The sequence below is a fragment of the Erythrolamprus reginae genome, chromosome 5 (assembly GCF_031021105.1).
Source record: "Erythrolamprus reginae isolate rEryReg1 chromosome 5, rEryReg1.hap1, whole genome shotgun sequence".
In the NCBI taxonomy this organism is placed as follows: Eukaryota; Metazoa; Chordata; class Lepidosauria; order Squamata; family Dipsadidae; genus Erythrolamprus; species Erythrolamprus reginae.
In genome coordinates, this window is record NC_091954.1 from 112,019,960 (window position 1) to 112,045,049 (window position 25,090).

General features: G+C 43.0%; 1 protein-coding gene across 1 annotated transcript in view; it reads left to right on the forward strand.

The window, feature by feature from the left end:
- CLCN2 (chloride voltage-gated channel 2) overlaps nucleotides 1–25,090 on the forward strand; it is a 129,784-nt gene that overhangs the window by 84,577 nt on the left and 20,117 nt on the right. The window contains 7 exon segments of the mRNA XM_070753740.1: nucleotides 1,683–1,767; nucleotides 2,902–3,057; nucleotides 7,782–7,851; nucleotides 9,280–9,390; nucleotides 12,277–12,490; nucleotides 15,086–15,219; nucleotides 24,518–24,702. Of these exon segments, the coding sequence (XP_070609841.1) occupies nucleotides 1,683–1,767; nucleotides 2,902–3,057; nucleotides 7,782–7,851; nucleotides 9,280–9,390; nucleotides 12,277–12,490; nucleotides 15,086–15,219; nucleotides 24,518–24,702 (955 nt within the window).

Below are 25,090 nucleotides of genomic sequence, written 5' to 3' on the forward strand. Positions count from 1 at the left end.
TCTCAACCCTGAGGCCATTGAGCTTGACACTCTGCTCTGCTTGATGGTTGGTTTGATAGTTGATGATTGGTACGATTACGGCTGCCTGTTTTCTTTTAAAAGTTTTAGTTCAGTTACATGGGGTTTTTTTTAGCTTTTGGGACTTAGGATGTTTTCTATTGTTTTATATATGTTGTAAGTCACCCCAAATCTTCAGAGAGGGGCAGCATATAGGGTTTTTTTAACTCTATTTTTGTATAGAATACAGTAGTTGGCTTTTGTATAGGCACATGTACATTGTAGAACAGATCATACCCCATTTCTGTTGCACCTTATGTTTCTTTTTCTTAATATTATACTAACCTATATACATTCACATACGAGAACCAAGCTTAGATATTTTTGCTTCTATAAAGGGTAACAATTCAACAGATATAATTATTTCATTAGTCTATGTATTTTTGTATTTTTATATTTGATTTTTATTTGTTTGTGTACACTGATACTTTGTATTGTCACATTTGGGTTTTTTTACGGACCCGTTCATGCCCTTTTTGCTATGTCTCTTTGGTTTCTTTATTTTTTCTTCCTTTAATTGCATTCATCATTTGGTCCATTTCTGCGCATTTGCAAATTTTTTCCATGATTAGAGTTTCAGATGAGGTCTGTTCTTTTTTCCACTATTGTGCAATTGAGATTCTTACTGCAGTGATTATATTACATACTGTTTTCATTGTGTTGTACATTGCCCTGAGTTGCTTCGAGAAGGGCGGCATAGAAGTCGAATGAATGAATGAATGAATGAATGAATGAATGAATGAATGAATGAACCCTTCGTGACCAGCTTTCTGGTGACCAATAGGCACGAGCGAATCTGGAGCATTTCACCCTGCACTGTTGCCCACCGCCTCTGGCCTATACCTTTCTTCTATTCCTATATCTCTTCTTCTAATCTTTCATTGATATGTTCTATTCCTATTCCTTCTTTTCTGTTATTTCTTAGATATACAGTGGTACCTCATGATACGAACCCCTCGTGATACGAACACTTCGAGATACGAACCCAGGGTTCAGAAAATTTTTGCCTCTTCTTATGAACTTTTTTCGCCTTACGAACCCACGGCAGATCGCAAAATGGCGCTCCACTAGGCACCGCCACCTGGCTGTCACCTGCTAAAACAGCCGGGGGGCTTCTCGGCATTCTAAAACAGCCGGGGGGCTTCTCGAGAAGCCCCCCAGCTGTTTTAAAAGGTGACAGCTGGGCGGCGGCGCCCAGCAGAGCGCCATTTTGGGATTTTCCCCGCCCTTGCACAAATTAATCGCTTTTACATTGTTTCCAATGGGAAACATTGTTTCGAGTTACGAACTTTTCGCCTTACGAACCTCCTTCCGGAACCAATTAGGTTCGTAAGACGAGGTATTACTGTATTTTACTATGAGTATCTCCTCTATAACCTTCATCATGTATTTTACTGTGTGTATATAGATATATGCCCATTAAAACATTGTGTATTGGACTAACTAAATAAATAAATAAATAAACAAACAAACAAACAAATAAATAAATAAATAACCCCCCACCAACTCTGAAGTGCACACTCAGCTCCACTGGAGGGCGCTAGGATTTGCAGCTGAAGAAGCAGGAAGCAAAGTTGTGATGTGCTTCCATGTAACCCTGTGTTATTTTCTTGTGATCTTGTTAGGCGCTTGTTGTTTCCGGCTCTTGTCACCTTCCTCATAGCAACGTTGACCTTCCCACCTGGTTTCGGGCAATTCATGGCAGGCCAGGTAAGTTTTGAACCCACCCACCACCACCACCCAAAAATAACTAGACTTTCCAATATGGCTTTATGCAATCTTGAGAGATTTAAACATTGGGTGGTAACTAACAGAATGGAATTCAATGGCGAAAAAAGTAAGGTTGTACATTTAGGCAAGGGAAACAAAATGCACAGGTACAGTATATGTGATAGATTGCTCAAGAGTAGTAACTGTGAGAGGGGTCTTGGAGTCCTAGTGGACAACCACTTAAATATGAGCTAGCAGTGTGCAGCAGCTGCCAAAAAAAGCCAACACAGTTCTAGGCTGCATTAACAGAGGGAGAGAATCAAGATCACATGAAGTGTTAATACCACTTTATAAGGTCTTGGTAAGGCCACACTTGGAATCCTGCATTCAGTTCTGGTTGCCACGATGCAAAAAGGATATTGAGACCCTAGAAGGAGTGCAGAGAAGATCACCAAAGATGGTTAGGGGACTGGAGGTTAAAACATATGAAGAACGGTTGCAGGAATTGGGCATGGCTAGTTTAAAGAAGAGAAGGACCACTGGGGGAGACATGATAGCAGTCTTCCAATATCTCAGGGATTGCCACAAAGAAGAAGGAGTCAACCTATTCTCCAAAGCAATAATGGATGGAAATTAATCAAGCAGAGAAGAAACTTAACATCAGTCAATACTCTCAATACATATACAACGTTATAAGCCTCTCTCAACACAATACAATATACAAAACTATAAGCCTTACTTACAAAATACATTAACCACCAATTGAACACACAGTTCTACAGCATAGTCATATAGTCTACAGAGAGGGGCGGCATACAAATCTAAATAATAATAATAATAATAATAATAATAATAATAATAATATAGACAAACTAGCAGATTAATTGGAGAGAGTGATGAGAGAGAGAGAGAGCTATAGTGTTATAATAATTCATTTAAATATACATTGATAGTTTGTTTATATATTGCCAAATCCAAACAGTTATGTACATAGTACTAACATCATTCTACTGATTAATTTTCTTGAAATCAAAGCCAAAGTTCTGGCTGCTTCGAATCGTAGACCCCAGGAGAAATCAGCACCAAGCTCTCGACAGTTATTGTGCCCTAAACCTTCTACCTTTTCCCTTTCAGCTCACCCAGAAGGAAACCCTGGTTACCTTGTTTGATAATCGCACGTGGGCCAAGCAGGGCTTGGCGGAAGAATTCGAGTTCGGTGGCGTTTCGGAAGCCTGGAAACATCCCCGGGCCAATGTCTTTGTCACCTTGGTGGTTTTCATCCTTATGAAGGTGCGTTGTGGCTTTGGACAGCTCCGAATAACCCTGTCTCTCTCTGAACCTAAGAAGAGCCCTGCTGAATCGGGCCAAAGCTCATCGAGTCCAGCATTCTGTGTCACACAGTGGCCCACCAATTGTCCATGGGGATCTTGAGCAGAAAGAGAAGGCAAGACCCTCCCTTTCCCCTGACCCCCAACAAATGGGACCCAAGGGAACCCTGCCTGCCTCAACCAACATAGAGGCGGCACATGGACATCTGTTTCAATAACCACCGATACACTTGGCATCCATGAATCTGTCTAATCCTGCCTTGAAGCTATCCAGGCTGATAGGAGTGGCATCTGGGAATACGAGCGTCTAATTTCCAAAATCTGTTGGTAATGTGGAATTCTTGGTGCTCTCCGAGCTTGGTTGCAGATGTCTCATTACCCAATTATGGGTAACCAACATAGCCCCCCCCCAAACAAAAGCATTCAAAGGCTTCACCTAATGCAGAACACAGCTGTGTGAGCTATTGTGGGTGAGCTATTGTGGGTGGGTGGGTGGGTGGATGGATGGATGGATGGATGATAGGTAGGTAGATAGATAGATAGATAGATAGATAGATAGATAGATAGATAGATAGATGACTGATAGGTAGGTAGGTAGATGATTGATAGGTAGGTAGGTAGGTAGGTGGGTGGATGGATGGATGGATGATAGGTAGGTAGGTAGGCAGGTAGATAGATAGATGATTGATAGGTAGGTAGGTAGGTAGACAGACAGAAAGACAGATAGATAGATAATTTTTTGGTTCACACAGAAGCTTTGGGAGGGTGTTTTTGGCTTCCAGAGAGCCTTGGTGGGGGGCATTTTTACCCTCCCCCAGCTTCAGGGAAACCTTTGGAGCCTGGGGAGGGTGAAACACGAGTCTACTAGGCCCACCAAAAGTTGGGAAACAGTCCATTTCTGTCCTTCAGAGAGCCTCCAGGGGATGGGGGAAGCTGTTATTGCCCTCCCCAGGCATTCAATCATGGATGTGAGCACTCAAGCATGCGCAATAGTGTGTGTGCATGGTTTTTCGGCACCCAAGGGGAAAAAGGTTCACCATCACTGGCTTAGGGCCTGACTATCTTCAGAACTGCCTCCTACCGTATACCTCCCAACAAACGATAAAGGCCCAGGGGGCTGGCCTTTTCCAGGTCCCGTCAACCAAGCAATGCCAACTGGCGGGGGCCACGGGGAAGGGACTTCTCAATGGTGGCTCCGGTTCTCTGGAACGAGCGGCCCATGGAGATCTGTACCCTCCTCCCCCTACTGGCCCTAATTATCTCGCGCAGCCACAGAAATTTTGATCCAATTGTGATCGCAAGTCAAGGAGTCTCTCCAATTGGAAATTAATCCTCAAATAGAAGGGGAGCTTGTTTTGCTGTTTTCAATATCTGACTTCACTTTAGAAACATAGAAGATTGACGGCAGAAAAAGACCTCCTGGTCCATCTAGTCTGCCCTTATACTATTTCCTGTATTTTATCTTAGGATGGATCTATGTTTATCCCAGGCATGTTTAAATTCAGTTCCTGTGGATTTACCAACCACGTCTGCTGGACGTTTGTTCCAAGCATCTACTACTCTTTCAGTCAAGTAATATTTTCTCACATTGCTTCTGATCTTTCCCCATAGCTTTTATAGAACTAGGATTTTGTAGGGAGTGGGAGAGATAGAAAAAACAGTCTTGTAAGTAGCATGTCAGTGAGGGGTGGAAAAAACCCCAGAATAAGTAGTTGTAATGATTGAAGTGGCCTAAAATGATTTCAGAAGGCAGGAAAGCATCTGGAGGGAGGGAAGGAAGGAGACGGATAAATTAAAATTAATGTCGCAGTCAGGTTTGATCGCTGGAAGACAAATAGAACGGAGGAATGAAGCCAAGAGCTCTTCAATTAATCCCAGATCACGAGATGGGGATTAACAAAGCCTCTTCAATTGCCCCGTTAAGATAAATGATGACAAAGTTAAAATAATGAGAAGTCTGAGACCGAAATCTTTATCAAATTTGGATGGATTTCATCGTTCACTTCAATTGCAGTAGACTATAACAGTGATGGAAACCTATAGATAGCGATATCTGAGGGCACGTAAGGCATATTTATTTTTTATTGATTGATTGATTTTGTCCAATACACAATGAGGGTTTTAATGTGTATACACATAGTAAAATAGACAATGAAGGTTATAGAGGATATACTCATAGTAAAATATATCTAAGAAAGAATAGAAGAGAAGATATAGGAATAGAACATATCAATGAAATAATAGAAGAAGAGATATAGGAATAGAAGAAAGGAATAGGAGATATAGGAGAGCAATAGGACAGGGGATGGAAGGCACTCTAGTGCACTTGTACTCGCCCCTTACTGACCTCTTAGGAATTGGAATAGGTCAACCATAGATAATCTAAGGGTAAAGTGTTGGGGGTTTGGGGATGACACTATGGAGTCCGGTAATGAGTTCCACGCTTCGACAACTCGGTTACTGAAGTCATATTTTTTACAGTCAGGTTTCGAGCTGTTAATATTAAGTTTAAATCTGTTGTGTGCTCTTGTGTTGTTGTGGTTGAAGCTGAAGTATTCGCCGACAGGCAGGACGTTGCAGCATATGATCTTGTGGGTAATACTTAGATCATGTTTAAGGCGTCTTAGTTCTAAGCTTTCTAGGCCCAGGATTGAAAGTCTAGTCTCGTAAGGTATTCTATTTTGAGTGGAGGAGTGAAGGGCTCTTCTGGTGAAGTATCTCTGGACATTTTCAAGGGTGTTAATGTCTGAGATGCGATATGGGTTCCAAACAGATGAGCTGTATTCGAGGATGGGTCTGGCAAAAGTTTTATAAGCTCTGGTAAGTAATGAGAGATTGCCAGAGCAGAAGCTACGTAAGATTAGGTTTACAACTCTTGAAGCCTTCTTGGCTATGTAGTTGTGTGTGTGCTGGCCAGCTGATTTTTGGTCTTCTTTTCGGCCATTTTCACTCTCTCCAGGCTTCAGGAAAGCCTCCTGAACCTTGGGGACAGCAAAAAACAGCCCGGTGGGCCTATCAGAAGTCCAGAGGAATCAGTGAGGCCTGTGTGTATGTGCGCGGGAGGGGGCAGCATAGAGGGAGTTGTGTGCATGCATGGGGGGGCTGTGTAGAGGTTGTGTGCATGGGTGCGGTGGGAGGGCATTGCATTATGGGTGTGGGCACGCTCATGCACACTATCACACACGCACCCTAGTGCGCAGTGGCAGTTAAAAAAGCAAATTCCATGCTTGGCATGATAAGGAAGGGAATCGAAAACAAGTGGGCAAGTGTTGTATTGCCTCTGTACAAATCGATGGTGAGACCACACTTGGAGTACTGTGTATAGTTGTGGACACCGCACCTCAAGAAGGATATAATAGAACTGGAAAAGGTGCAAAAAAGGGCAACAAGAATGATCAAGGAAATGGAGCCCCTCCCTTATGAAACCAGGTTGCAACGCCTTGGTCTCTCCAGCCGTGAAAGATGGTGTTTAAGGGGTGACTTGATCGAAGTGTATAAAATCACGCATGGGATAGAAAAGGTGGTTAGAGAAAAATTCTTTTTTCTATCACACAATACTAGGACGAGGGGGCACTCCCTAAAGCTCATAGGTAAGAAAGTGAGGACAAATAAAGGGAAATATTTCTTCACCTAGAGGGTCCTTGGTTGATGGAATTCCCTTCCAGAAGAGATCATGACAGCTGTCAGCCTGGATAGCTTCAAGGCAGGATGAGACAGATTCATGGATGCCAAGTGTATTGGTGGTTATTGAAACGGATGTCCATGTGCCGCCTCTATGTTGGTTGAGGCAGGCAGGATTCCCTTGGGTACCATTTTATTTTTATTATTATTATTATTATTATTATTATTATTATTATTATTATTATTAATAATTAGATTTGTATGCCGCCCCTCTCCGTAGACTCGGGGCGGCTCACAACAATAACAAAGACAATGTAAGAACAAATCTAATAATTTAAAAAACACTAAATACCCCATTATTAAAAGCAAACATACACACAAACATACCATGTATAAACAGTAATAGGCCCAGGGGAGATGTCTCAGTTCTCCCATGCCTGACGGCAGAGATGGGTCTTAAGAACTTTACGAAAGGCAAGGAGGGTGGGGGAAAGGGAGGGTTTTGCCTTCTCTTTCTGCTCAAGATCCCCATGGACAATTAGTGGGCCACTGTGGGACACAGAATGCTGGACTCAATGGGCTTTGGCCCAATTCAGCAGGGCTCTTCTTATGTTCTTATGTACCCTTTTGGTACCTGAACCAAAAAAGGTTCATTATCACTGGACTATAATATGATACTAGAATGCCTCCTACGAGGGTTATCCGGAAAGTAAGGTAACAAGGCACATAGCTCTCGCAGGGAATGTTCGTGGGGGAAGTTGGCATTACTATCATGTAGCGGGAAGCCAGCGGGAGACAACGAGCAGTGCCAGTGGGCAAGAGATGATCGACTGGCATTGTGGGGAAGGTTAGAGATGAGTGTCCTCATTCCGTTTCCCACCAAGTGCGAAGTGTGTGCTGTAATGCACTACCTGAATGCTAAGGGCATGAACGCTGCTGATTTTTCTCGTCAATTGCTGAGTTTTGAATTTTTTGACTCCAAAAACAATGCCCCAAACTAGGGAAACCAGCATAGAGAATCACTTCAACCTGCTAATCAACATTTGTCTTTCTGTCTTCCTTCAGTTTTGGATGTCGGCTTTGGCGACCACCATCCCTGTGCCTTGCGGGGCGTTCATGCCCGTCTTTGTCATTGGTAAGTTCAGTCCCTGCGCCCTCTTCTCCCTCAATGAAAGAATAGAAGAGATATAGGAATAGAAGAAAGGAATAGGAGATATAGGAGAGCAATAGGACAGGGGACGGAAGGCACTCTAGTGTACTTGTATTCGCCCCTTACTGACCTCGTAGGAATCTGGATAGGTCAACCGTAGATAATCTAAGGATAAAGTTTTGGGGGTTTGGGGATGACACTATGGAGTCCGGTAATGAGTTCCACGCTTCGACAACTCAGTTACTGAAGTCATATTTTTTACAGTCAGGTTTGGAGCAGTTAATATTAAGTTTAAATCTGTTGTGTGCTCTTGTGTCGTTGTGGTTGAAGCAGAAGTAGTCGCCAACAGGCAGGACGTTGCAGCATATGATCTTGTGGGCAATACTTAGATCTTGTTGAAGGCGTCTTATTTCTAAGCTTTCTAGGCCCAGGATTGAAAGTCTAGTCTCGTAGGGTATTCTGTTTCGAGTGGAGGAGTGAAGGGCTCTTCTGGTGAAGTATCTTTGGACATTTTCAAGGGTGTTAATGTCTGAGATGCGATATGGGTTCCAAACAGATGAGCTGTATTCGAAGATGGGTATTTAAATTTAAATATTAAAATATTTAAACATTTTTAATCACGTCCCCCCCTTTTCCTTCTGTCCTCCAGACTATACAGATTTGAGTTCATGAAGTCTTTCCTGATAATTTTTATGTTTAAGACCTTCCACCATTTTTGCTTTAACTTAAAAACAGAAAGGCGAAAAGAGTAGAGCAGTTCAGTTAGAGAAATGGGTAGAGGCCATGATCAAGTTTTCACTGAAACCTATGGGGACCGAATTATTCATGAAAAATCAGATTTCTACCAAAGGAATTAGAAACATAAAAGATTTTTCTTATTATTATTGAATCTTTTAATTAATTTTAGCAACAAACAAAGAAATACTTAAAGGAAAATGTGCCCAACACCCTTAAAAACCCCACCACCATTTAGGGGGTTAAGTTATTTGCAATAAGTTTCAATTTCTTCCTTAGCTCCGGTTTACATTTCTTTACATACAAAAAGTGATTGGAATTTATTTTTCACATTGTCGTCATAAATTCTACTTAAGATATAATTTTTCACCTTATTCCATCGTGCCATCAGCTTCTCCAATTTATTTTCATCAAAGTTATTTAATCTTATTTCCATAATTTCGAAGTGGATGTGGTCCACCATGTACCAGTACCAATTCTGGATTGTCCATTTATTGCTATCCTTCCACCCTAATACCACTACTGCTTGAGCGCTTTCCAAAGCTGCTGTTTTGATTTCTTTGAATTCTCGTAATTCCCCATATTTAACTAGTGTTGCTAATTACTAATTCTTTTGTAATTAAGAAACATAGAAGATTGACAGCATCTGCTACTCTTTTTTTCTCTCTCTTTGTACAGGGGCAGCGTTTGGGAGGCTGATGGGTGAAAGCATGGCAGCTTGGTTCCCTGATGGCATTCACACCGACAGCAATATCTACCGCATTGTGCCAGGGGGTTACGCAGTGGTAGGTAAGAGGCAACCCAATTTCCTTCCAATTTCCAAATACCTGTACAGTGTTCCCTCGATTTTCGCGGGGGATGTGTTCCGAGACCGCCCGCGAAAGTCGAATTTCCGCGAAGTAGAGATGCGGAAGTAAATACACTATTTTTGGCTGTGAACAGTATCCCAAGCCTTCCCTTCACACTTTAAACCCCTAAATTGCAATTTCCCATTCCCTTAGCAACCATTTAGATTATTACTCACCATTTGTTTATTTAGTAAAGTTTATTTTAAAAAATGTTTTTTAAAGGCAGACGAAAGTTTGGCAATGATATATGACATCATCGGGCGGGAAAAACCGTGGTATACGGGGGGAAACTGCGAAGTATTTTTTAATTGAAAACCGTGGTATAGACGTTCCCCGAAGTTTGAACCCGCGAAAATCGAGGGAACACTGTAATTGCAGTTTTTGAGCTTATTATTAAAACAGGGGTGCATATATTATCAGCAGAGGAAAAATATCAGTAATATCGTATACAATAATGATTGACTCAGCCTTCCATCCTTCCAAGGTCGGTAAAATGAGGACCAGATTTATTTATTGATTGATTAGATTAGATTAGATTAGATTAGATTAGAAACATAGAAGTCTGACGGCAGAAAAAGACCTCATGTCCATCTAGTCTGCCCTTATACTATTTTCTGTATTTTATCTTACAATGGATCTATGTTTATCCCAGGCATCTTTACATTCAGTTACTGTGGATTTACCAACCACGTCTGCTGGAAGTTGGTTCCAAGGATCTACTACTCTTTCAGTGAAATAATATTTTCTCACATTGCTTTTGATCTTTCCCCCAGATTAGATTAGATTAGATTTATATGCCATCCCTTTCTGAGGACTTGGGGCAGCTTACAACATATTAGACCCTAGCCCCCGACGAGTGTGGTGTGTTTCGCTGTGTGAATGGGGATGAATGATTTTAAATGTTATTAGAGTTTTAAAAGTTTTTTAGCTATATTAATTGGAGTTTTTAGATATGCATATTGTTTATTGTTTTGATATGTTGTGAGCGGCCCTGAGTCCTCGGAGAGGGGCGGTATACAAATCCAATTAACAAACAAATTAATATATATAAGAACAACAGAATATAATAGATAAATCCAATCATTTACACTAAACAAACAATCTAACACCACCACCCCTCAATATATGTTAAAATCAATCATACACATTCAGCTATACTTATGCCAGGAGATAAGATCTAATCACCCCAAGCCTGGGGGCATAGATGAGTCTTAAGATTCTTGCGGAAGGCAGGGAGGGTGGGGGCAATGCAGAGCTGGTTCCAGAGAGCCGGGGCCCCCACGGAGAAGGTTCTTCCCCAAGGCCCCACCAAACGACACTGTCTAGTTGGCGGGACCTGGAGAAGGCCAACTCTGTGGGACCTCACTGGTCTCTGGGACTCATGCGGCAGAAGATTGTTGGGGGCAATATGCTGACTCTCTGTAAACCCGTTTAGAGGGGGCTGTAAAGCACCGTGAAGCAGTATATAAGTCTAAATGCTATTGCTATTCGTTATTCCTGCTTACAGAGGGCTGTAAAGCACCATGAAGCGGTATATAAGTCTAAATGCTATTGCTATTCCTTACTCCTGTTAGAGAGGGCTGTAAAAAGCGGTATATAAGTCTAAATGCTATTGCTATTCCTTACTCCTGTTAGAGAGGGCTGTAAAAAGCGGTATATAAGTCTAAATGCTATTGCTATTCCTTATTCCTGCTTAGAGAGGGCTGTAAAAAGCGGTATATAAGTCTAAATGCTATTGCTATTCCTTACTCCTGTTAGAGGGGGCTGTAAAAAGTGGTATATAAGTCTAAATGCTATTGCTATTCCTTATTCCTGCTTAGAGAGGGCTGTAAAAAGTGGTATATAAGTCTAAATGCTATTGCTATTCCTTACTCCTGCTTAGAGAGGGCTGTAAAAAGTGGTATGTAAGTCTAAATGCTATTGCTATTCCTTATTCCTGCTTAGAGAGGGCTGTAAAAAGTGGTATATAAGTCTAAATGCTATTGCTATTCCTTATTCCTGCTTAGAGAGGGCTGTAAAAAGTGGTATGTAAGTCTAAATGCTATTGCTATTCCTTACTCCTGCTTAGAGAGGGCTGTAAAAAGTGGTATATAAGTCTAAATGCTATTGCTATTCCTTATTCCTGCTTAGAGAGGCTGCAAACACACTATGAAGCGGTAGATAAGTCTAAATGCTATTGCTATTCCTTACTCCTGCTTAGAGAGGGCTGTAAAAAGTGGTATGTAAGTCTAAATGCTATTGCTATTCCTTATTCCTGCTTAGAGAGGGCTGTAAAAAGCGGTATATAAGTCTAAATGCTATTGCTATTCCTTACTCCTGTTAGAGGGGGCTGTAAAAAGTGGTATATAAGTCTAAATGCTATTGCTATTCCTTATTCCTGCTTAGAGAGGGCTGTAAAAAGTGGTATATAAGTCTAAATGCTATTGCTATTCCTTACTCCTGCTTAGAGAGGGCTGTAAAAAGTGGTATGTAAGTCTAAATGCTATTGCTATTCCTTATTCCTGCTTAGAGAGGGCTGTAAAAAGTGGTATATAAGTCTAAATGCTATTGCTATTCCTTATTCCTGCTTAGAGAGGGCTGTAAAAAGTGGTATGTAAGTCTAAATGCTATTGCTATTCCTTACTCCTGCTTAGAGAGGGCTGTAAAAAGTGGTATATAAGTCTAAATGCTATTGCTATTCCTTATTCCTGCTTAGAGAGGGCTGTAAAAAGTGGTATATAAGTCTAAATGCTATTGCTATTCCTTATTCCTGCTTAGAGAGGGCTGTAAACACACTATGAAGCGGTATATATAAGTCTAAATGCTATTGCTATTGCTTCCTCCCCAGGTGCAGCTGCCCTCTCTGGGGCCGTCACCCACACGGTCTCCACCGCCGTCATCGTCTTCGAGCTGACCGGCCAGATTTCCCACATCCTGCCGGTGATGATTGCGGTGATCCTGGCTAACGCCGTGGCCCAGAGTTTGCAGCCTTCCCTCTACGACAGCATCATACGGATCAAGAAGCTGCCCTACCTGCCAGAGCTGGGTTGGGGGCATCAGGAGTAAGTGGACGTGGACGTGGGTGAGATCCGTACTCGGGGTTGGGGTGCTGCGGGGAGCTGCAAGCAGAAGGCCCTGAATAGAACGGAACAGAGTAACAGAGATGGGAGGGACCTTGTAGGCAGGGGTGGGCAGCAGGCAGGACGGGGTGGAACGCAGTTCCACCGGCGGAAATGAAGATGCGTGCACAGCTCCAGCTGTCACTTCCTGGATTACTGATCTCCGCTCAGTTCTCCTTTTTTTCCCTGCTGCTGCTGCTGCGTCCGCGCTCCTTGCTTTCAGGCCTCACGCGGTCACCTGCCACCTGAGGTGCAAGCAGAAGGCGTGGGTGGAAGCAGCGCTGACAGCATTCTGGCAGCACCCGTTCGCCTAGCTACCCACCCTGAGGCGGGAGGGCGACCCAGGAAGGAGAGCACAGGAAACACAAAGCAAATTGTCACCCCAGCGAGTGACACTGGTAAGGTTGTAAGTCGAGGACTTAACAGTTCACTTAAACAACAGTTCACTTGAACGGTGCCCTTCATGGCACCAGACCAGATTACTTCAGAGACCGCCTTCTGCTGCACAAATCCCAGCGACCAGTCAGGTCCCACAGAGTGGGCCTTCTCCGGGTCCCGTCAACCAAACAATGTTGCTTGGCGGGACCCAGAGGAAGAGCCTTCTCTGTGACGGCCCCGGCCCTCTGGAACCAACTCCCCCCAGAGATTAGAATTGCCCCCACCCTCCTTGCCTTTCGAAAGTTGCTTAAAACCCACCTCTGTCGCCAGGCATGGGGGAACTGAGATATACTTTCCCCCTAGGCCTTTACAATTTTATGCATGGTATGTCTGTATGTATGATTGGTTTTTATATAATGGGCTTTTAACTGTTTTTAGTATTGGATTTTGTTATATACTGTTTTATTGTTGTTGTTAGCCGCCCCGAGTCTGCGGAGAGGGGCGGCATACAAATCCAATAAATAAATAAACAATGATGATCGTTCAAGGCACTCCCACCTAGTCACATGACCAGCAAGCCACACCCACAAAATAAATAAATAAATAAAATAAAGGTACAGCGGTACCTCCGTACCAAAGTGCTTTGAAACTTATCAAATTTGATACTCAACGCATTTTTAAATGAACATTTTGTCCCAGGACTCATCATTTATTCGGCACTCGGGAGCCTTGGGACTCACTTTATTATTCCACATGGGGGGGAAAAATGTGTTTATTATTCATCATTTTTGGTACTCATCACGCCTCCCGGAACCAATTAAGGATGAGTACCGAGGTACCGCTGTAATTTTAATCAGAAGAAATGAATGCCTGAAGCAACCTATCTCACCCTTTGAAAAATGCCCCTTTCAAGGGTTTGAAAATTTTGGCTAATACTTATCACAACACTTTTTGAAAATCTGTGAAGGGGTGGTACCGCTTGAATTAGCCACCTCTGTTGTAAAGAGCCATGCCTTGCTTGTAATGTCACACTCTTTGGCAAATGAGACAAAGATCTATCTATCTATCTATCTATCTATCTATCTATCTATCTATCTATCTATCTATTTATTTTATTTTATTTTATTTTATTTTATTTTATTTATTTTATTTATTGGATTTGTATGCCGCCCCTCTCCGCAGACTCGGGGCGGCTGACAACAATGATAAAAAACAACATGTAACAATCCAATTTAATAAAACAACTAAAAACCCTTATTATAAAAACCAAACATACACACAAACATACCATACATAACTTGTAATGGCCTAGGGGAAGGAATATCCTAACTCCCCCATGCCTGGCAACAAAGGTGGGTCTTGAGTAATTTGCGAAAGACAAGGAGGGTGGGGGCCGTTCTAATCTCTGGGGGGAGTTGATTCCAGAGGGTCGGGGCCGCCACAGAGAAGACTCTTCCCCTGGGGCCCACCAAACGACATTGTTTGGTCGACGGGACCCGGAGAAGGCCAACTCTGTGGGACCTTATCGGCTGCTGGGATTCGTGCGGTAGAAGGCACGAATAGAATGGAATGGAATAGAATTCTTTTTTTTTGTTGAAAAAATAGTTTATTAAATTTCACATTTAAAAAATAGGGATGAGAAGGGAAGGGGATGTGGGTCAAAAGAAGTAAAGGTGATAGACAGGTGATTACATCATTGTGAAAGTAATTCTGAAATATATGGAGAATTGTGAATGATATAAGTAATTATCTTGCAAGAAGAGTTACATTTCGTGGCAACAGATACATGGTGTATTTACAACAGACATAAAGTATATGCATATACAGAATAGAATTCTTTATTGGCCAAGTGTGATTGGACACATAAGGAATTTGTCTTTGGTGCAGATGCTCTCAGTGTACATAAATATATATATATATATTGAGCCTCTGTGTGAGCCAAAAATCAGCTGGCTGGCACACAGATGTGCTCTGGAGCTGAGCTAGGGCAACAGCTCATGTGCCAGCAGATATGGCTCCACCTGCCAACTGTGGCACCCGTGCCATAGGTTCGCCGTCACTGGCCTACAAGGTCCCTTTCAACTCTAATAATCTGAAACCTGAAAGATCTGAATATCAGTGTTGACGGTGTAAATCCAACCTGCCCGTTTGCATTTTCAGGAAGTACAACGTACGCGTGGAGGACATCATGGTGCGCGACGTGCGTTACATCACCCTGAACTGTAGGTACCGGGATCTTCAGGATGTGTTACACAGCACCAAGATGAAGAGCCTAGCTCTGGTGGAATCAGCCGGTAAGAGAAAAAGATGGTTAATGAACTTAATGAACTTAATGACCTCCATCTGTATAGTCTGGAGGACAGAAGGAAAAGGGGGGACATGATCGAAACATTTAAATATGTCAAAGGGTTAAATAAGGTTCAGGAGGGAAGTGTTTTTAATAGGAAAGTGAACACAAGAACAAGGGGACACCATCTGTTTTAAAAGGTGACAGCCGGGCGGCGGGGCTTCTCGGCCGCCTCCCGAACGCCGAACCCGGAAGTTCGAGTTTGGCGTTCGGGTTCAGGAGGACGCTGAGAAGCCCCCCGGCTGTTTTAAAAGGTGACAGTTGGGCGGTGGGGCTTCTCAGCGGCCTCCCGAACCCGAACTTTTGCCGAACTTCTGGGTTCGGCGTTCGGGAGGCCGTTGAGAAGCCCCATCGCCCGGCTGCCACCTTTTAAAACAGCCGGGGGGCTTCTCGGCAGCCTCCCGAACGCTGAACCCGGAAGTTCGGGTTTGGCATTCGGGTTCAGGAGGACGTTGAGAAGCCCCCCGGCTGTTTCAAAAAGCGACAGCCGGGCGGCGGGGCTTCGTAAGAAGGAAAAAGTTCGTAAGAAGAGGCAAATAATTTCTGAACCCCGGGTTCGTATCTCGGGTTGTTCGTAAGACGAGGGGTTCGTATCATGAGGTACCACTGTATTGGGTTTTTAGTTTGTAATTTTTAATTGATTAGATTTGTTGCTGTATTTTTTACATTGTATCCTGTGAACCGCCCCGAGTCTTTGGAGAAAGGCGGCATACACATCTAATTAATAATAATAATAATAATCATCATCATCATCATGTACTTCCATGTGCATTTTCCATGGTAACAAATATAGATTCCTTCAGTTTGTCCCAAGGCTTCTTGTAAAGGATCTGATGCAATTGCTATTTTTCTAACGCTTTATCGATTGGTGAGTCAACCGAGCAGCGACCGGCATCACCGAGGCCCAAATTATAACGGCATCAAGAGGCTGCACGTTGCCGCTGAATTGGATGCAAAATTAGACAGGGGAAATGATCCATTCAAAATCATAATTGCCAAGTTGATATTTTTGAAAATACCTTTTAGATCAAGGAATTGATTTGTGGTTCTTTTTAAATACTGTATTATACAGCCAGAAAGACGTTGCGACGAGAAAGGTAGTCGCATTTTTGACTTCCGCTCTGTATTATTTCTCCCGCATCCTTAAGTGTCCTTTAAGGATGTTGATAGTCCCAACTGGGGAGATCTCATCAGTTGCGTTGACGCAACAAATTGAAGCAAGTCAGATAAATTCCTTGAGCTGATCTGCGAATATGCTAAACTGGAATAAAGGTCTTTGGAGATTCTCAATCCTCCACGTCATTGTTTTCTCAAAGATGCTTTTATAAAAAAGAAGAGCAACTGAGCTGCTTTTTCCTTCAGGAAGAGATGAAAACATTTCCCTTCTCACCCAGGAAGCTTCCTCTTGAATGAGGAATGACATTTCTTCCTCCTCCTCTTCTTCTTCCTCTTCCTTCTCCTCCTTCTTCCCTTCCCTTCCCCTCTCCCTTCTTTTTCTTTTTCTCCTTCTTCCTCTTCCTCTTCTTCTTCCTCTTCCTCTGCTTCTTCCTCTTCCTCTTCTTCCTCTTCTTCCTCTTCTTCCTCTTCTTCCTCTTCTTCCTCTTCCTCCTCTTCTTCCTCTTCCTTCTCCTCCTTCTTCCCCTTCTCCTCTCCTCTCCTCTCCCTTCTTTTTCTTTTCCTTCTTCTTTTTCTTCTTCTTCTTCTTCCTCTTCTTCTTCTTCCTCTTCCTCTTCTTCCTCTTCTTCTTCTTCCTCCTCTTCTTCCTCTTCCTTCTCCTCCTTCTTCCCCTTCTCCTCTCCTCTTCCCTCCCTCCCTTCTTTTTCTTTTCCTTCTTCTTCTTCTTCTTCTTTTTCTTCTTCTTCTTCTTCTTCTTCCTCTACTTCTTCCTCATTTCTTCTTCCTCTTCTTCTTCCTCTTCCTCTTCTTCTTCCTCTTCCTCTTCTCCTTCTTCCTCTTCCTCCTTCCTCTTCTTCCTCCTCTTCTTCCTCTTCCTTCTCCTCCTTCTTCCCCTTCTCCTCTCCCTTCCTTTTCCTTTTCTTTTTCTTTTTCTTCTTCTTCTTCTTCTTCTTCTTCTTCTTCTTCTTCTTCTTCTTCTTCTTCTTCTTCTTCTCCTCTTGATCTTCCTTCTCCTCCCCTACTTCTTCTCCTCCTCCTCATTTTTATACTCCTTCTTCTCCTTCTCTTCTTCTTCTCCTCCTCCTCCTTCTTCTCCTCCTTTTTCTCCTCCTCCTCTTCTTCTTCCTCCTCCTCCTCCTCCTCTTCCCCTTCTCATTCTCCTCTTACTTCTCTCCTCCTCCTCCTCCTTTTAGAAACATAGAAACATAGCAGACTGACGGCAGAAAAAGACCTCATGATCCATCTAGTCTGCCCTTATACTATTTCCTGTATTTTATCTTAGGATGGATCTATGTTTATCCCAGGCATGTTTCAATTCAGTTCCTGTGGATTTACCAACCACGTCTGCTGGGAGTTTGTTCCAAGCCTCTACGCCTCTTTCAGTAAAATAATATTTTCTCACGTTGCTTCTGATCTTTCCCCCAACTAACCTCAGATTGTGCCCCCTTGTTCTTGTGTTCACTTTCCTATTAAAAACACTTCCCTCCTGAACCTTATTTAATCCTTTGACATCTTTAAATGTTTCGATCATGTCCCCCCTTTCCCTTCTGTCCTCCAGAAAAAACAGTCCAGTTGCACCTTTGAAACTTAATTTGAATAATATTAATCTTGGTTCACTTTAGTAGCTTGGGTGAACCCAGATTATTAACCCCAAATTAATGTATGTTCTATGTATTGTACAACATCATAAAATTGGCCCATTGAAGAATTAGGCTAAACATGTTGCGTGCATGTTCTGTTTCTGTTACAAAGCATATGTTAGGATAGTTAATAATCCTTTGGGACAGGTAACCTTTTCCAGCTGTTAGCATCATTGGCTGGCTCTCTTTCCTCCCTCCCTTCCTTCCCCGACCCTTCACAGGGTTATTACTATTTCCTGCATTTTATCTTAGGATGGATAAGATGCTTATCCCAGGCATGTTTCAATTCAGTTCCTGTGGGTTTACCAACCACGTCTGCTGGAAGTTTGTTCCAAGCCTCTACTCCTCTTTCAGTAAAATAATATTTTCTCACGTTGCTTCCATGTTTCCCCCAACTAACCTCAGATGAGGCCCCTTGTTCTTGTGTTCACTTTCCTATTAACAACACTTCCCTCCTGAACCTTATTGAACCCTTTGACATATTTAAATGTTTCGATCATTCCCCCCCTTTTCCTTCTTTCCTCCAGACTAGACAGATTGAGTTCATGAAGTCTTTCCTGATACGTTTTATGCTTAAGACCTTCCACCATTTTTGTCGCCCGTCTTTGGACCCGTTCAGTTTTATCCATATCTCTTTGGAAGGCTGGCTTACAGTGAGCCTTTGGCCTGATCTAAATTTTAGACAACTGCAGTTGAATAGAAACATAGAAACATAGAAGACTGACGGCAGAAAAAGACCTCATGGTCCATCTAGTCTCCCCTTATACTATTTCCTGTATTTTACCTTAGGATGGATCTATGTTTATCCCAGGCAAGTTTAAATTCAGTTCCTGTGGATTGACCAACCACGCCTGCTGGAAGTTTGTTCCAAGCCTCTACTGTTCTTTCAGTAAAATAATATTTTCTCACATTACTTCTAATCTTTCCCCCAACTAACTTCAGATTGTGTCCCCTTGTTCTTGTGTTCACTTTCCTATTAAAAACACTTCCCTCCTGAACCTTATTGAACCCTTTAACCTATTTAAATGTTTTGATCATGTCCCCCCTTTTCCTTCTGTCCTCCAGACTATACAGATTGAGTTCATGAAGTCTTTCCTGATACATTTTTATGCTTAAGACCTTCCACCGTCTTGGGACCCGTTCAGTTTTATCCATATCTCTTTGGAAGACTGGCTTACGTGAGCCTTTGGCCTGATCTAAATTTTAGACTTGAATGCGGTTATTATTCCCTTCCCCTCTTCTTCTCATCCTGTTTTGCTTCCTACGCTGGCATAAAAGAGGTTCTCTCAGCTGGGTTTCGAACTGCATCTGCTCCCCTCTTACAAAAACAGCAACAACAACAGCAAAACTAACAATTGCGCTGTGTTAGTCATCCCAATTAGTAGTTTTGCCGTGTTTTGCTTCGTCTGCATCTCACAGGAAGAGCCGAAAAGGATCGGGAATCGTTCCTTAGCTTCTCTCCAGTGCATCTATATATGTGTAATTTTTAAAAAACAAAGACAGTAAGGAAAGTAGAGGTCTCGAAGGACTGAATTCTGCATAGAAAACTCTTCTGTTTGTGGAATAATTTAAAATATCCAGTGTGTTCCACCATTTGGAAGAGTGACGGTCCGGATCAATTCTTCAGTAGTTGAATAGAGTGGGGGTGGATGGCATCTATGCAGTAATGTTGTCTGGGGAATTCTGGGAGTTGAAGTCGTCACCGCTAAAAGGAGTTAAGATTGAGAAACACTGCAGTGAAGTCTCCAATTACCCATCATTTGCCTGACTTCAAATAAAAATCTTTCCTTCCTTCCTTCCTTCCTTCCTTCCACATTTATCTCCTTCCTTCCTCATTTCTCCCTCCCTCCCTCCTTCGTTCTTTCTTCCTTTCTTTTCTCCTTCCTTCTTTCCTTCCTCATTTCTCCCTCCTTCCTTGCTCATTTATCTTCTTTCTTCCTCATTTCTCCCCCCTTTCTCTCTCTCTTTCTTTCCTTCTTTCCTTCCTTTCTTTTTCTTTCTTTTTTCCTTCCTTCCTCATTTCTCCCTCCTTCCCTCCTTTCTTCCTTCTTTCCTTCTGTCCTTCCTTGCTTATTTATCTCCTTCCTTCCTCGTTTCTCCCTCTTTCTTTCTTTCTTTCTTTCCTTTCTTCCTTCCTCCTTCCTTCTTTCCTTCCTTCCTTCCTTATTTATCTCCTTCCTTCCTTGTTTCTCCCTCCCTCCCTCTTTCTTTCTTTCCTTTTTCCCTTCCTCCCTCCTTCCTTCCTTCTTTTCTTCCTTGCTTGCTTATTTATATCCTTCCTTCCTTGTTTCTCCCTCCCTCTTTCTTTCTTTCCCTCCCTCCCTCCTCCTTCCTTCCTTTCTTCCTTTCTTGCATCCTTGCTCATTTAACTCCTTCCTTCCTCCCTCTTTCCTTTCTTTTTTTCCTTTCTTGTTTATTTCCTATCTCCCTCCCTCCCTTCCTCATGATATCTCCTTCCTTCTCCCCCTCCTTCTTCCCTCCCTTGGTTAAAAATGTCCATCTACTGTATGTATGTCTTTATGCCTGGTCTTCTAAGACATTTGTGCCCAGGGTTGCAGGCCTATAAAATGTAGGGAGTATGTATTTTCGTACCCAGTTTAGACAGCCGCAAACACACACTAGTTAGCAGATGTTGTTTAACAACTTCTAGAGTTTTTTTTTTTTAAAAACTCTAGAACTTCCTGAGCAAGTAAGTGGGAGAGGTAGAGGGATCTTGCTGAAGAGCCCCTCCCTCGTCACTTTTCCACCCGAGTGAACACTTTGATCTTGGCTAATGCAAAAGTCTAAAAAAAAACACACAGAAAAAAAGATCAAAGAGAACTAAAAAATGCTGATTCTGCTGGTGGCGTCTAAGAAGCCAAAGTCAAAAGTCTGCCCTTGCGACTTGCAGGGCTGGCGGCAAGTGTGTTCTCCTGCCTCAGGTACGTGTGCAACAAATTCAAGTTTGTTAACAATCTTTGATGAAACATTCAAAGGGCTTCAGTAGCACCTGGGAATTCTTCAGCTGGAGAGAAAAGACAATGATTTCTCCTTGCAAAGAACAGAGAAGGAGTAGGAATAAGAATGGAATGGAATGAGAATGGAATAGAATAGAATGGGATGGAATAGAATAGAATAGAATAGAATAGAGGATGGGATGGGATGGAATAGAATAGAGGATGGGATGGAATGGAATGGAATAAAATAGAGGATGGAATGGAATAGAATAGAATAGAATAGAATAGAGGATGAGATGGGATCTGATCGGATGGGATGGGATGGAATAGAATAGAATAGAGGATGAGATGGGATCTGATCGGATGGGATGGAATGGAATGGAATAGAATAGAATAGAGGATGGGATGGAATAGAATAGAATAGAGGATGGGATGGGATGGGATGGAATAGAATAGAATAGAGGATGGAATGGAATAGAATAGAATAGAATAGAGGATGGGATGGGATGGGATGGAATAGAATAGAATAGAATAGAGGATGGAATGGGATGGAATAGAATAGAATAGAGGATGGGATGGGATGGAATGGAATAGAATAGAATAAAATAGAGGATGGGATGGGATGGAATAGAATAAAATAGAGGATGGGATGGAATAGAATAGAATAGGGGATGGGATGGAATAGAATAGAATAGAATAGAGGATGAGATGGGATCTGATGGGATGGGATGGAATGGAATGGAATAGAACAGAAGAGACGAGAAGAGAATGAGAGGAGAATATAATAGAACAGAACCAAACAGAATAGTTGCTGGAAGGGACCATGGAGGTCTTCTAGTCCAACCCCCCTGCTCAAGCAGGAGACCTTATACTAGTGATGGCGAACCTTTTTGGTTTGTGTGCCAAAAGTGGTGGGGGGGGCTGTCACAGGGGGGGGTCACGAATGGGCATGCCCACGCCCAAGCATTCCATGCACAGTCACACCCGTGGATATGCATGTGACCTCTCCTCTGAGCCCACGATGTCATGGCCATTTTACGCTCTCTCCAGGCTTCAGAGCCTTTCCAGGAGCCCTGGGAGGGCGAAAACGGAAGAGCCAGGGCAGCTATTGGCTCGTACTTGTCCAGTCGGTTATCTCTGAATATAATGCAGAAGCTACAAGCTCGATGACTTCAGATTTGCTGTCAAACGTGGCAGCCCAGTTCTCTGCAGCATCATTGTGTGGACAATTCAACTTTGCCACGATCCTTGTTAACAGCCGTTTGGCCTTTCGGAGGAACAAGCAGAGTTACATGTCGTGCGCAGCGGGGAGGGGGTTAGGGAACTAGCTGCACATTGACACAATCTGTAGTGGCAGTTCCAAGTGCCGTGTGCCAACGTCTGCCTGACCCCCCCCCCCCCCAGCAGGATAAAGAAGGGAGTCACCGGTTTCATTTGCATTACATTTGCGTAACACCAGAGGTTGCTGGGAGAAATACAGGCAGTGGACAAAAAGATGGAAACACCTTGCAGTTCTTCTGTGGAATCTAGATTGGTGAATCTCCCTTTGAACAGTTTTTGTGGACACTGGGTTCTGTACGTGTCTATTGAGCTCTGCGGTGATTTTAGGAGCTGCGGTCTCGCGATCCACTCTCACTTTAGAGTCCAACGGTCTCTCTCAGACAACTTCGACTTTCGACCAGACCTGTGCTTGGCTGAGGACGTTTTCCCTTCTCTTTCAAAAGCAGTCATGACTTTTGAGACATGACCTCTTGAAACGCCAAACATTCGGGCACTTTCTGTGACACTAGCGCCTGCCATTCGAGCACCAACAATTTGGCCTCTGAAAGTCTGAGAGGTCATTTCTAGAAGGTTATAACCAATTTCCTTAAATTTCTGTTTTTAAAAAAAAGGTAGTTTAAAAAAACATATCAAATAACAGAATTTTTAAAAAAACATTAAAATATCTCAAGTTTTGATTGATTTGAACATGTTCAAACATTATGATGCCAAAAAGTCAAGTGTTTCCATTTTTATGTCCACCCCCTGTAGCTCCCCATAACTTAAGAGAACTGGGACTTTAGCCAGTGGATCAAGCTAGTTACAGTAGAATCTCTGGTCATCATCATAATTTGTTCCATAGCATTGGTTCCATCTGATTTGGTCATGACCCAAATTTAATTTTGGAAATTCCACGCTTACCAATGCTCCCTTTGCTCTGGGCAGTCCAGAGCGAACGGAGGGTTTTCCTTTCTCTGGGCACTTGGAGAGGAAATAAACCACTTCGCTGTGGTGACTCCCCCGCGCTGCCTCTCACACATCTGGCGTGAGGTTGCCTCCTGGAGCATCTGGACGTGGAAAGGCCAAAGGGGGCTCTTCGCCCCAGCCAGATCAACTCGGCTTCAGCCAAACCGAGGAGTCACCACAGTGAAGGAAAGGCACCGGCTACAAAGCGAGCAAGCGAGAGAAGAGGGCAGCCCTTCAGCATAGGAAGGAAGAGGAAGCAGGTAGCAGCAGCAGCAGTCGTCTTTCGGTCAAAGGAGCAGGAGGTTTCCCCCCTCTCACCCGCCTGGGTTTCTCTCGCTGGCGCAATGTAAGGGAAGCAGCCTCGCGCCAGATGTATGGGGAGGCACGTGCTCCTCACCATCTCAGAGTCCCTCTTTTTTTTTAAGCCTTAAAGTTTTGATTTTTTTTTTATTCCCCTCCCCTCCCCTTCTTCTGTCAGCAGTGATTGTCCTCCTCCTCTTAGAAACATAGAAACATAGAAGACTGACAGCAGAAAAAGACCTCATAGTCCATCTAGTCTGCCCTTATACTATTTTCTGTATTTTATCTTAGGATGGATCTATGTTTATCCCAGGCATGTTTAAATTCAGTTACTGTGGATTTACGAACCACGTCTGCTGGAAGTTTGTTCCAAGGATCTACTACTCTTTCAGTGAAATAATATTTCCTCATGTTGCTTTTGATCTTTCCCCCAAATAACTTCAGATTGTGCCCCCTTGTTCTTGTGTTCACTTTCCTATTAAAAACACTTCCCTCCTGGACCTTATTTAACCCTTTGACATATTTAAATGTTTCGATCATGTCCCCCCCCTTTTCCTTCTGTCCTCCAGACTATACAGATTGAGTTCATGAAGTCTTTCCTGATACGTTTTATGCTTAAGACCTTCCACCATTCTTGTAGCCCGTCTTTGGACCCGTTCAATTTTGTCAATATCTTTTTGTAGGTGAGGTCTCTTCTTCTTCTTCCTCCTCCTCCCACCCAAATTCCAAGTTTTTATTTCTTTCCTAATGGGTTTGCACGCATTATTTGCTTTTACATTGATTCCTATGGGAGAAATTGCTTCTACTTACAAACTTTTCTACTTAAGAACCCGGTCACGGAACGAATTAAGTTCGTAAGTAGAGGTACCACTGTAAATGGTTGACTTTGCCCAGCACAATAAGCTGGAAGCCAAGCTTAACCAATACAAGATTCTCCAAATCTTTTATCTGGCTCGCTTCAACACAGCTGCACGTTGCTTTGCCATTTGCTCTCGGTCCATGAAATTCTGCTTCCTTTCCTCTGCAGAATCCATGATCCTGCTGGGATCCGTTGACCGCACTCAGATTGGCGCCCTCCTCCACGACCAGCTGAGCTACAGTCGCCGTCGGCAGTTCATGCAGGAGAAAAGCCAGCTGGAGCCGCGGGTCCCTGAGAAGAGCCAGGAAAACAAGGAGCCACACCACGTGCCCGACACAGGAGTGCGCTTTCAGGTGACCGGGGGAGCCCTTTTTACGCCAATGGTGACTTTGCCAGCAGCTTTTGTTTTGTAAAGGACTCAAAACCTATCAAACGCCAGGGAAATTGGGATATTCCGGCAGCTCAAAGGAGCTTAAAGATTTATATTTATTTTTTTGGCAAGCTTAAGTTTGTGCATGCGCAGCAAGTGAAATCTTGCGTGAGATTTCGGCAATTTCCGGCGATATTTTTGCTTCCGTGCATGCAAAACGTAACAGAGGTCCGGATCGATCCAGAAACATAGAAACATAGAAGACTGACGGCGGAAAAAGACCTCATGGTCCATCTAGTCTGCCCTTATACTATTTCCAGTATTTTATCTTACGATGGATATACGTTTATCCCAGGCATGTTTAAATTCAG